We start from the raw sequence: 12,924 nt of genomic DNA, 5'->3' as shown, positions 1-12,924 counted from the left end.
AACTCTTAAAAAATTGACCTTGAGGAAGACTTGCCTTATAATTTTGTTGGTTTTTGATGGATTTCAAAAATGGCTTTCTGGATTTCAGGCCGGCTTTGTCGCCCTCCACGGTCACGTAGGAGTTGTAGGAGCCTCGCATCCAGACGTCGTCCATCCATTTACTCCTGAACAGGCAAGGAAAACGTTTTTATTGCAGCTATTGTAGTGGAAGTAGTAGGGAATGTAATTTGTTATGAATAGATTATTATTATTATATTATTATTGATGGTACTAGTGATAAAAGCAACGTCTCTTCTGATTTGGGATATTGAAACCAGTAGCACTTGTAGCATGATATATCAGCCTAATTTCTACTTTTGAATAATTAGTACAATAATAGTGGAAAGAGTCCTGTTCTGATTTTGAAGACTATGGCAGATAAGTATGACATACTTCTGCAAGAATTAACATAGTCTGAATAAACAGCCGAACCAAGTGTTAATGGGAACTGTTTACTAATTTTTTTTAAACACGTTTTTATAATGTAATGGAAGGCTAGTCTTAGCAGAATAAATTATCATAATAATACTAATTTCTGTCAGTTGAGAGACTCTGTACCTTCTGAAAAACGTCGGTTCCGGGACGTCTTGTCCCATTAGCCCCTTCAAGAACTGGATCAAGTGGCTTTTAACCGTCTCCTCCGGAAGTTCCTCCATCTGGAGGGCGTAATCTCCAGAGACGAATCCTTGGATCATTTTATCCTGCTGGTGGATATTCATGAATTCCATGATGCCGTACAGCCACGACTGGAACGAAAAAAAAAAAAAAAAAACTGTTACCGTAGTGTTTCGTTCAACCGTCAGCAGCGAACTAGAAGTCTAGATCTTGGGTTACAACTTGAGCTGCGGGTATTTTACCTTCAGCTGCGAACTATAAGTCTAGATCTTGGCTTACAACTTGAGCTGCGTATTTCAACGTCAGCTGCGAACAAATGTTAGACTAAAACCGTAATTCTAGACCTTGGGATGCAATGTCAGCTGCGGATATTTCAAATTTAGCTGCAGATAAGTATCAGACTATTTTATTTTCTTTTTCCCGGGAGTCTGTTTCCAGTGACTGTAGTATACCATTTCTTCGGTGAGATTTCTGTTGATGAACACCGGGTAGAGGTTGATGGGGTCGTTGCCCCACCACTTCGTGTCCCATCCGAGCTGAACCTTGTCTGCGATTCCCAGTTCGATGCCCTGCGAGGAAAAACGGTTGGGGTGAGATATGTGGATACGCGTCAAAGGATTATTCCATCGTGGATGAGAATCATGACTAAAACACTCCAATATACAACAAGTGTCTATGTTAAGGCCCATACGCTGAACGATTGTCTGTATCGTTTGCAAAAGCATTGTATGGGCTTGTCTGAATACAAAAGTGGTCGGAGTTTCGTGTCTGAACGATATCAGAGGAAATCTGTCACGACCAAGTTGCTGGCTTGCGACCCAAGTGTCATACACAGGTCGTTCAATGTATATTTGTCTGCCGATATAGCGCTATGGCGCGCGTCTCTTCTAGAGATGATGCTATGTCTTCCCGAGACAATATCTTTGCCTAGACTGAAATCGGTGCGGAGATCGTTCGTACTGTCTGAAAAGTGTGTATGTCGATAACGACAATCGTTCAGTGTATGGGGCCCTTTAGATAACAGAATAGCACGGAAATAAAAGTTAGTTAACTTTGATTGATATAACCGCGTGCTGGAAATTCGACCGTGTAATCTTTTAGGGCAATATACAAATTTATTTTTCCCCGCAAAATGAATGGTAGAAAACACACTTTAAGCGAATAAACTGTCACTAGTACTACAGTATACAACAGACAGTGTGCCAGAAAATTATATCTTAAAGCGTATGAAAACTGTTATAAAACCGTTCTAACATCAGTTTCTTACGTCCAAATTATTCCTGTAGGACACGGGAAGCTGCGGCGAGAACAGCAGGTCTCGCCTCTCCTTCAGGTGACCAACGGAAGCCGTGACGAGGACGTAGTCTGCTATGTAAGCCTTCTGTGCGGACGTGACGACCAAAACGCCGCCTTGGGGGTCAGAGTCCCAGAAGATCTTGCAGACAGGGGAGTTCAGCTCTATCTTTTTGGGCGGGATGCTCTTCTGCAGGAGAGATTAAGCGGGGATTCTTTCAGAAGTGTACCGTAAATGTGGGACTTTTTCTGCAGAAGAAGGATTAAAAAGGAAGAAATGATAACCAAAATGCCACTTCTCTACTGGACGGAAATTCTCCCAAAAGGCGAAAATTATATATTACTACCTTCCCTGGTGATCAAAATCAACACCTGTTCGGTCTTCCATTGAACGAACACCTGTCTTTGACAAGTCTTGGTACTGGGTAGTGAAGGGATAACCCTCCTATAGGGGTGGGTGGGTAATGCCGTCAGTGCACCTCGTGCGGTACACCGTAGGCATAACTTAAAAGTTCTTTGAAGCGTGCCTTCGGTTCCTAGCTGCAACCCATTTGGTTACTTTTACCGCACCGCCTTTCATATTCTCTTCCATCTCACTTTATACTCTCTCCTAATATATTCATAGCGCAACAACGAGGTTTTACTCCTGTTTACACTTTTCAAACCTTTTACTGTCCATTTCAGCGCCGAATGACCCCATAGGTTAGTGCTTGGCCTAAATTCTGTATAATCATTTGAAGGGATAATGCCTTTAGACCTACCTGGATGTAGTTGGTCAGCGTATCGTAACCGGCTTTCCACTGGTTCCAGTCGTCGTACCCGAAGTCGGTGAAATGTCTGGCGTCACGACCAGACTGCTCGCGCCAGTCGACCATTCCCGCGTCTTTGTTCACCCACTGTAGCACAAGATTTATATTAGCGCAGCTACTATACTCTCTCTCTCTCGTCCTCTCTTCCTCCTCCACTCCTCTCACTCCCTCCTCTCTCTCCTCTCTCTCTCTCTCTCTCTCTCTCTATTATATAAATAAAGACAAAATCCACGAAGGAAATTGAAACCATGCTAACTATAACAGTAGGTCGAAAGGCCTATAGCACAACTCCATTGTATCACTTTACATCGTGAATTTTGCCTTTATTTCTATAATTCATTACGTTCCATATCTTGGTGATTCAGTTATATACACAGATATATATATATATATATATATATATATATATATATATATATATATATGCAGTGTCTCTTTCTGTGAAATTATTGATATAAAGTGTTGCAAAGAATATATCTTTTATTTCTATGATTCGTAAAGTCTGCAGCAGCAGTTTTATCTGTCGACTTACTTACCGTGTGTAGGAATTCTAGCCAAGCTGCCTTCTCCTTCTTTGGGGCTCTGAAGCTCTTGTAAGCGGCGGGGAATCTGTTAGACGAGAGAAAAACAATAGTATATACTGTGAAATGAGGCAGTTTATTATTAGGTATGCTATTGAGTTTTATAAATATAGAGATACGTATATTCCCACAATTTAGGAGAACGCTTGGAGTGACGAGTGATTACGTAAAATATCCAAGCAGCCAACACTGAATCGAGGAGAGCTGTTACAAAGCGTGAACCTTAGCAAATTATCTAAAACCAGACGAATAACGAGCCGTCCCATAGGCAAATACCGACGACTGCTACTAATACGTTTTGCATTCGTCTTACCTGTTGAATGAACGAATTAGTGATTGATTGTATGAATTATCTAGCGCCAATTTACCTGTCGATGTAGCATTCTCCATACCCCTTGTTCATGTAAGGCTTCAGTACCTTATTGTTCTCGCGCTGGTTAAAGACCCGTCTGGCTGCTAAGTAGCCCTTCTCGCTGGCTGCCTTCCCCTCTGGCGTCCTGTACCGCACGTCTTTGAGCATGGAGATAGAAACGGAAAGGGTATAATGTAAGATAATAATGTATTATAGAGAATAACAGGACCTCATTTAAACAGGGTGGTATCTAATGGCTACTGAACGATGGGGACAGTTAGTTCTTGAAAGCTTGTTTGAGTTTTGGGAATGAAATTTCCGTTAGATACCATCCTGTTTAAATGAGACTCTTGTTATTTGTATGAATGTACGATACGGTTGTGCTAGTTATTAAGATATAATATATATATATATATATATATATATATATATATATATATATATATATATATATGTGTGTGTGTGTGTGTGTGTGTGTGTGTGTGTGTGTGTGTGTGTGATACTGATAGACAGACAGACTGTGGAAATAGATAAACTCGAAAGTGCTTGATCGTGATCATGTCCGGTTTCTCATTTTTAGCCTAAACATGTTCCCAAAATTAATAATTTTTAGCCTAAACACGTTCCCAAAATAGCAATAGTCATTAGCTTAAATATGTTCCAAAAATTAATCATTTTTAGCCTAAATATGTTCCCAAAAACAATCATTTTTAGCCCAAACATGTTCCCAAAATTAATAATTTTTAGCCTAAACGCGTTCCCAAGATAGCAATAGTCATTAGCTTAAATATGTTCCAAAAATTGATCATTTTTAACCTAAACATGTTCCCAAAAACAATCATTTTTAGCCTAAACACGTTCCCAAAATTAATCATTTTTAGCCTAACAATTTTCCCAAAATGAATCATTTTTAGCCTAAACAATTCCCAAAAACAATCATTTTTAGCCTAAACGTGTTCCCCAAAAACTATAATTTTTAGCCTAAACGTGTTCCCCAAAAGCAATCATTTTTAGCCTAAAAGTGTTCCCCAAAACAATCATTTTTAGCCTAAACGTGTTCCCCAAAACAATCATTTTTAGCCTAAACGTGTTCCCCAAAAACAATCATTTTTAGCCTAAACGTGTTCCCCAAAAACAATCATTTTTAGCCTAAACATGTTCCCAAACTGACAATTGCAGAGAGCCTTTTTGTAAGAGTTGCAACAGATGAGACATCGCTTGTAGCCTATAAGAGTGGCATGACGTTGCCCGAAGGTTTTTGCTTTCAGTAGTGGGTCTCATGTCGCCACTGGAATGCGGAGAAACTTGGGGTTTCTCCAGGGACCTACTTACTTGAGGAAATCACCCGTAGTCTCGACTCTGAAGCTCTTCTAAATGAAAAGTCGAGGTATTCGTCACCTGACACCATTATAGTAATATCTGTCTATGTATGTATGTAATTTATTTATTATCTGCTCTGTCTATCTGTTTATATAATCTATCAATCTCTGTCTATCTATTTGAACATTGTGTTGGTATGCATAAAAAAAAAAAAAAAAAAACGGAAGAAGAGCGTCTTCGAATTGCACTCACCGTAGACCTTGTTGGGGAGAGGCTGCGTTAGACCATCTAACTTCTGAGCCAGAAAGTACAGGAAGTTTCCTTTGCCGCCGTGTATCCATTCCGCTCCGTCTTCCGTCAGGATAGAGCCTAAATGATTAAATGGGTGATTTATATATATATATATATATATATATATATATATATATATATATATATATATATATATAGACGCTGTTTATTTTCACCAAGGTAACAATATCTCTCTCACACAGGAAGTTTTTTTAGGAAGTAAATCATTATCTCCCGATACCCATTCACCAACAGGCGCCACTATTATACTTTCCATTTTACTAAAAAATATTGCATAAATAAATAGTCAAAAAGATAGAGAAAGTAAAAGTACTGAAGAGACCGCAGCCCACAGTGGTGTTCCCAGAAACCTGAGCTAAGTCTTCTGTTGGTGTTGTTTTTGACTGTATTGGCTTGATGCGAGGACAGGTTCGTACATCGCCATCAAGATGGCGTTGGTTCATACTGGTTTAAGTCGTCCTGCTATACTTGCCTTCCCGATAAGTCTTTACGCGGCCCCCCAAGTAGTCCTGCGCCTCTAGTACAACGAGATTTTTGACACCTTCTTGTAGGAGCTTCTTTGCGGCGGAGAGACCGGCCATTCCTCAGCCTACAATGACGACCTCCTTGGAGGCCGCGATGTCTATCCTGAAATTGCCACTTGATTAGTTGGTACCTATACTGTTTTTTTTTTTCCAACTGCCCACCCGCCTTTGGTGTTTGCGTATGGTAACACTGCGTCCTGGGCTTTAGATAGTTACACTTTGTGTAAGTTTTAGGTAAATAAAAGAATATCTGGGTGTACATTTGCAACTGAGTGTTTTAATAATTTACTGTATGCGAATTACACCGTTAATATTCGAAATAGGATATTGTTATTATTGTTGAATGTAAGCTAAATGTAACTATCTAGAGCCCGGGACGCAGTGTTACCATACGGAAACACCACAGGCGGGTGGACAGATGGAAAAAAACCGAGTATAGTACAGTCCAGAGGTCTGACGCGAGAAAGGGTTTGTGCTGGCATATTGTCGGCTTTCATCTACCCAAGGTATACTTTGCATCTACCAGCCAATTCCCCCCCCGCCCCCTGTTTGTTTCAGTAGTGAAGATGCAGTAAGTCGAATCTGAATCTGCAGACTCACTATTCATAATCGAAGGAGGCACTAAAGAGAGCAGATGAAAAACAACATTTCAGCGATGGAATATGCAACCAAATGCCCGTTTCTATCCCGGCCCTGGAGAGGTCATGAAAAGCGACGAAGGAACAGAGATAAGAAGGTTACAGAGAGTCAGGAAGAACAGAATAGGATTAAAGATTCCTGCTCCAGTAAAGGCGTATAGAGCAGACTGACGCAGGAGGAACAGAAACAGTCGCAGAACTGTGGCATGAGAGGAATATTGCTAAATCATACAGGGATTTTCCCTCTGTGGGTAACTGAACAGACATTTTGATTTCCAAACCTGTAAAATGAGAGAGGGACCCATATAGTAGGTGGCTCAGTTGTAATGGGCGTTAATTTGTTGCAGATTAAGTATTTTTCTTTTTATTATTTTTCTTGTTAATTTTTTTATATCATTATTATTTTATCATTCTTATTTTTATTTAATTTTTATTATTTTTACTTATTTCTACTTTTTTATTTTTTTATTATCATATTTTTACTTACGTTTGTATTATTATAAATAAAAATATGATAATAAAAATAAAGAAGTAGAAATAAAAGTAAAAAAAAATGAAGTAAAAATAAAAATTATAAAATAATAATAATAATATAAAAATAAAAATAAAAAATGAAAAATAATAAAAAGAAAAATGCCTATGCCAGCACGGACCCCTATATCTATCTATTATATATATATATAATATATATATAATATAATAAAGTATATTATTAATATATAATATATATATATATATATTTATGTATGTATGTATTGTATGGTATGTATGTATGTATGCATGTATGTATGTATATATGTATTATGTACACTCCTGGAGCAACCCGAAGGTTGTTCAGTGAAGAGTAGTCTGATCTTGTCATTCGGCATTTCTCTCATCTAAGAACTATATTAATTTAGAAGCTGACATTTAAAGATTCTCTGTCTGGAAGAAACATTGACTCGAGCGGCCGACCCTGCTATCCAATTGGATTGATGAGGTCAAAAGAAGAATATTTTAGCTTAGCGGATACCTAAAATGATTGCAATTCATTTCCAGTCTTAATCGGATATGGATGGCCCACGGCTACACTGCTAATGAAAATATAGGTAAATTGAACGCGATAGACCAGAACACTTAAACTTACTGGATCAAAACTGAACTGACAAGGACAAAAAACAAAACAATCCATTACCGCACCATTAGAAATTGAGAGTTCAAACCTGTCAGTGACAAAAAAAATAAAATAAAATAAAATAAATAAATATACGAAATAAACTTACCAGTCATCGTATGTTCCCTCGATACCATCGCACGGGTGCCCCGCTCTGGGAGATGCTGTGGGGTCAAGGAGAAAACTGGGTCACGAAAAGCCACAAAAACACTTATTTTGTTCACAGTCTAAAATATAAGACAGGGCCACGAGAATCTCATGCCATATTGTTATTATTCATTATCAGAAGATAAACCCCCTACTCATGTGGAACAAGCCTACAGTGTGCCATTGACTTGAAATTCAAGCTTCCAGAGAATATGGTGTTTATTTGAAAGAAGCTACAGAAGATAATAAAAATACAGAAAGACGAGATCAGTTACTAGAAAAGGAAATTACTAGAAAAGAATATTAATGAATAAATTGATAGATACAGAGATAATATAAATAAGTTATGAAAACACAAGGTGAATTGTTTTGGGATGATAATGCATCGCATCTTCGCTTGAAACTTTTGAGATCCCACTAATTTCACAGTCCAAGTGACACAATAGTTACTCGCTGGACGAGCGGTTTTCGCGCTCGGATACCAATCCGGTGTTCCGAAGTTCGAATCCCGGCTCGGCTAACGCTGAATCAGAGGAATTTATTTCTGGTGATAGAAATTCATTTCTCGATATAGTGTTGTTCGGATCCCACAATAAGCTGTAGGTCCCGTTGCTAGGTGACCAATTGGTTCCTAGCCACGTAAAAATATCTAATCCTTCGGGCCAGCCCTAGGAGAGCTGTTCATCAGCTCAGTGGTCTGGTAAAACTAAGATGTTTTTTTTTTTTTTTTTTTTTTGGCTGGACACAATGACTTCATAATTGATGCTTCTGTTCATCAAATGCGGTCGCTCTCGGCAGGACAAAGAAGACCAGGAGTCAATCGTGAAAGTGAAAGATCTCTATTTAAAATACAACCTACGAAAAAGTGACAAACAAGAGATCCCCTTTCGACGTTCCAAGTCATAACTGCACTGGTTTCATGCAACGTAAAAAAAACCATGCAAAGAAACAAGTCATAACTGATAGATTTGGGAAACAGAAACCCACCACCACGAACCACTCTATCTAAAGGAGAGATAGATTTCCGGCGGAAGCAGACAGCCACGCCGGAAAAACAAACGTATTCTAGCAAAAGGAAGGACAAGTGACAAAATTAATAACATATCTAATAAATATATTCATAACAAACAGGTAAATTTGTTATAAATCAATAATAGCACTTTTTTATTGAAAGGATACATATAACTGAAAGAATATCTTTTAAAAAGTGCCAGAAGCAATTAGTGGACAAGAAGGAGCGAGAGATACCCATATATACAGTTCTGTGACCTGGCCTATACCAAGCAATTTCGACCACATGCCCAGAGAGAAACGCCCTAAGCAGACCTTTCATTGTTTCTGTTAGCTGGGCAGAGTGCAGAGGTCCATACTAGAATCTCCACTTCATTTCTTGTCGAGGTGACAGCAGTCTATAGTATTATGCCACCTCCATCTAAAATATCAACCGAACCTCTTTGTCTCAGTAGAGGGTTAATTCCGTCGGTCTACCTCACACGGTGCACTGTAGGCATTACTTAAGGTACTTGCCAGCGTTCATTCAGCCCCTAGCTACAACCGTCTTTCGTCCCTTTTCCTGTACCTCCGTTCATATTCTCTCTCTTCCACCTAACTATGCACTCTCTCCTAACAGTCGTTACACCTTTCAAACCTTCTTACTGTCATTTTCCATTTCAGCACTGAATGGCCTCATAGGTCCCAGCGCTTGGCCTTTGGCCTCAATTCCAGTATATTTCAATGACAACCTCTTTGTAAGCGCACACTTACGAAACGAGAAATGCCACCTGTCCGGATTGATGACAGATGAGGATTGGGACACACCTGTGTAGATTGATTGATGATGTAAAGGACTCGCACACCTGTTGGGGCTCACCAGTGTGTGTGTAATTTGTAATAGCCAGAATCCTCGCTTAACTTCTCAAATTCTTTGCTCTTTTTTTGGATACGGTTGTCACTACGAAGCATATCCAAAAAAGAGCAAAGAATGTGGGAAGTTCAGAGGGCATTATGGCTATTACAGTTACATATGTATCTGGTAAAAATGGCCAGTAGATTCTATATTACACACACAACACACACACACACACACACACACACACATATATATATATATATATATATATATATATAATATATATATATATATATACATACCATATATAAAGCTAATGCCAAGAAGGAAAAAGGAAAAGACGAGAAATGCCTAAGAGAACGTTCGGTCTGCACAACCCTTTACTTGAGGCATCACGTTTTATATATTTCGTGATCAAGTTATATATATATATTTATTTATTTATATATATATATAGAGAGAGAGAAAGATCGCGCGAAAGAATCTATGGTCTCCGCAAATTGGCCTTGGGTCTCCGTAAACGCTTTCTCTCGAGGTCACCTCACGCGCCTGACATAAATCATCGTCTCTGAACCCAAACTGGTAATAATAACGGCTATAATATTAGCCCCAACGAGCAAGTGAGGTGCCATACAGGTCGTCCCGAGCTTGACCTATGTAGTATGTAGTATGTATACTCGTCTCTCGAGCGTTCTCGTCGTCACTGCTGCTTTTCGCGAATTTGATTCTTTCCGTGTGGGGAAACATCGCATTTGATGTTCATTTGATATCAGAGTGAACTTTGTGGCTGTTGGACGTCGAAGGGATAAGACTAATTGGCATCTGTCAGCCAGTGCTTTGGCCATCGGAGTTCAGCGGTATACAAGTTAACGCAAAAAGAATTTTTTTTTTTTTTTTTTTTTTTTTTGGAAAACAAGTGTACCATCTTTCTATCTCTCATTTTTTTGTTTTTTGTTACGTGCGTAGGATTACTCAGTTGAGGTCACTCCTTTATGATGTGTTCGTACGGACATTATAGATGAGAAAATCGTGCTATCGAGAATGCTCAGAAAATTTTATTTTAAGATGTATTACGTTTTGGAAAGTATTTTTTAAAATAATGTTATTATCATTGCGTAGTTTGTCTACAAACAAAAACACACACACACACACACACACACATATATATATATATATATATATATATATATATATATATATATATATATATATGTGTGTGTGTGTGTGTGTTTTATACAACGGCAATTGTGCATTCTCTCTTCTCTCTCTCTCTCTCTCTCTCTCTCTCTCTCTCTCTCTCTCTCTCTCTCTCTATATATATATATATATATATATATATATATATATATATATATTTATATATATATATATATATATATATATTATATACTGTATTTATGTGTTAGTGCCTATGCATATTGTTATACAAATTCTTCTTGCCATCACATATTGGGAAGCTTAGTTTGCAAGCATGAAATGTGAGTTATTCGAGTGAAAAGTCCCTGGCCAACGATTAACTTTTTGCTATTTTATCTGATATATTTTTTAATGGTTCATGCCGATGATAATATGGTTAACTACATATTTATCGTAGTCTAGATTTTTTAAATGATATATACATAGCTTTTGGATAATAATAATAATACAGGTTTTATTCAAAATAATGGCTATTTCAGCCGTGTTTATTTTGTATAGAAGTTCTCTATTCTCCTGACTTTTCTTCCGTACTCAAATTGGCTCTTAAAGCGCCAAATGGGGGATTCATGTGGTATTTGTCAAATTGAACATCTTAAACAAAATGCAGTAGTACAAATTGGATCTTAAGCCTAATTGACCTAAGGTACTAAATGACCCATTCTGTATTCCTCTTGTTCAGGGGCGTCTGCTCCCCTCTCTCTCGCCCTTCTGTATTTAAGGACGAAACGTGCAAGGAGAGAGAGAGAGAGAGGAGAGAGAGAGAGAGAGAGAGGGGGGGGGGGGGCCGCAGACGCCCCTGAGCAAGAGGAATCCAGAATTAGCCACTTAGTAACTTTTTGTAAAATATATTCAATTTGACAAATTCCAAGTTTTTGACACGAGTAATCCCCCATTTGGCGTTTTAATAGCCAATTTGAGTACGGAAGAAAAGTCAGTAATGAGAAGAATAGAGAAACTTCAAATACAAAATAAACGCGGCTGGAATAGCCATTATTTTCAATAAAACCTGTGTTAATGAAGGTCTTCGTCCAGCAAATAATAATAATAATAATATAATACACATTTATTACGTGTAGAATATTTTAAACTATATACATAGCTTGCAGCTAATAAAATATAATAATAATAAAAACAGTCAATTCCAGTAATATTACCTTTGCTAAATTTATGCAACATTATCCTCAGTTTTGTCAATTTGTCTCACAACATTCCCACTTGATAACAAATCTGCGAGAAACATGATTAACAAATCCTCATCTCAAAATCCCAAACCGAGGTTTCGCACGTACCGTAGGCCACCAGGACCTGCAACAGCAGGAGAATCCGGAAGTGGAATGGAAGAATGGAAATGCAAGTCATCGTTGTCCACGTCCTGCGTTCCGTTCCTTTGGCCCGTGGACCGCCGACCTGTTGGAGCAACTAACGTTTTCAGTTGCGGCTGAGCGCAAACTGCTCCATATATGCGTGCGATTCGCTGTTTTATAGGGACGGACGCCTTGGCATCTCTAACCACTACCCCGGTGGGGATGTGGGGCCCGGGGGCGGGAGGGCGAGGAAACACACTCTGCTTCTAAGATTATATACCCTAATTTTCGAATGGGCGGTTCGTAGACTCGCTATGATGTTTAATGAGGTAATACGTCCGGAGTTATGTGTGAAAACGCTAGTACAAGTTCACACACCAACCGGCGCTTTATAGCTTGAACGGCGCAGCTATACATGTCTTGGATTGAGGTCGATGCAATGTAAAAAAAAAAAAAAAAAATGTATATCTACCTGCGTACAGCATACGCTGAACTAACGGTGACCCAGGGCCGGTTTTAAGCTTATTTGACCAGTATGATCAATTGGGCCCCCTTAGCGCCTTATAAGGAGGCCCAGCGCTTGAGTTACCATTTGAAGACTTTTCTCTTGGAAAATTCATTTTTGTATTTTACGTAAAAAAAAAAAAAGGTCCTAATTTCTGTTATTTTCACATTATATAGCAAACTCGATCTCTCCAGCGGGGACCAAGATATTTCATAACATGCGCCTAATGAGCTCATGATGAATTTCCACCTATTTTCAGTGTTCACGTATAAATGCTATACGTAGT

At 38.6% G+C, this 12,924-nt stretch overlaps 1 protein-coding gene and 1 long non-coding RNA gene across 2 annotated transcripts in view; both read right to left on the bottom strand.

The window, feature by feature from the left end:
- The window catches only part of LOC135196752 (peroxisomal N(1)-acetyl-spermine/spermidine oxidase-like), a 10,248-nt gene extending 4,874 nt beyond the window's left edge, over positions 1-5,374 (bottom strand). Inside the window, exons 1-8 of the mRNA XM_064223560.1 lie at positions 5,262-5,374; positions 3,706-3,847; positions 3,293-3,365; positions 2,709-2,843; positions 1,922-2,137; positions 1,107-1,223; positions 598-785; positions 35-164 (exon numbers count right to left, since the gene is read on the bottom strand). Coding sequence (XP_064079630.1) covers positions 35-164; positions 598-785; positions 1,107-1,223; positions 1,922-2,137; positions 2,709-2,843; positions 3,293-3,365; positions 3,706-3,740 — 894 coding nt within the window. The 5' untranslated portion in view covers positions 3,741-3,847; positions 5,262-5,374. The remainder of the gene's footprint in view (positions 1-34; positions 165-597; positions 786-1,106; positions 1,224-1,921; positions 2,138-2,708; positions 2,844-3,292; positions 3,366-3,705; positions 3,848-5,261) is intronic.
- A 423-nt stretch (positions 5,375-5,797) lies between these two features.
- LOC135197023 (uncharacterized) lies at positions 5,798-12,261 on the bottom strand. Its single transcript, XR_010310535.1, has 3 exons — positions 12,119-12,261; positions 7,746-7,800; positions 5,798-5,948 (listed from the first exon to the last, which is right to left on the bottom strand). It is a non-coding gene; the product is annotated as an uncharacterized LOC135197023 (long non-coding RNA).
- Positions 12,262-12,924: the final 663 nt, after the last annotated feature.

Source organism: Macrobrachium nipponense, chromosome 18, assembly GCF_015104395.2.
Source record: "Macrobrachium nipponense isolate FS-2020 chromosome 18, ASM1510439v2, whole genome shotgun sequence".
Classification (NCBI taxonomy): domain Eukaryota; kingdom Metazoa; phylum Arthropoda; class Malacostraca; order Decapoda; family Palaemonidae; genus Macrobrachium; species Macrobrachium nipponense.
This window is presented reverse-complemented; position numbering and strand designations above follow the sequence as displayed.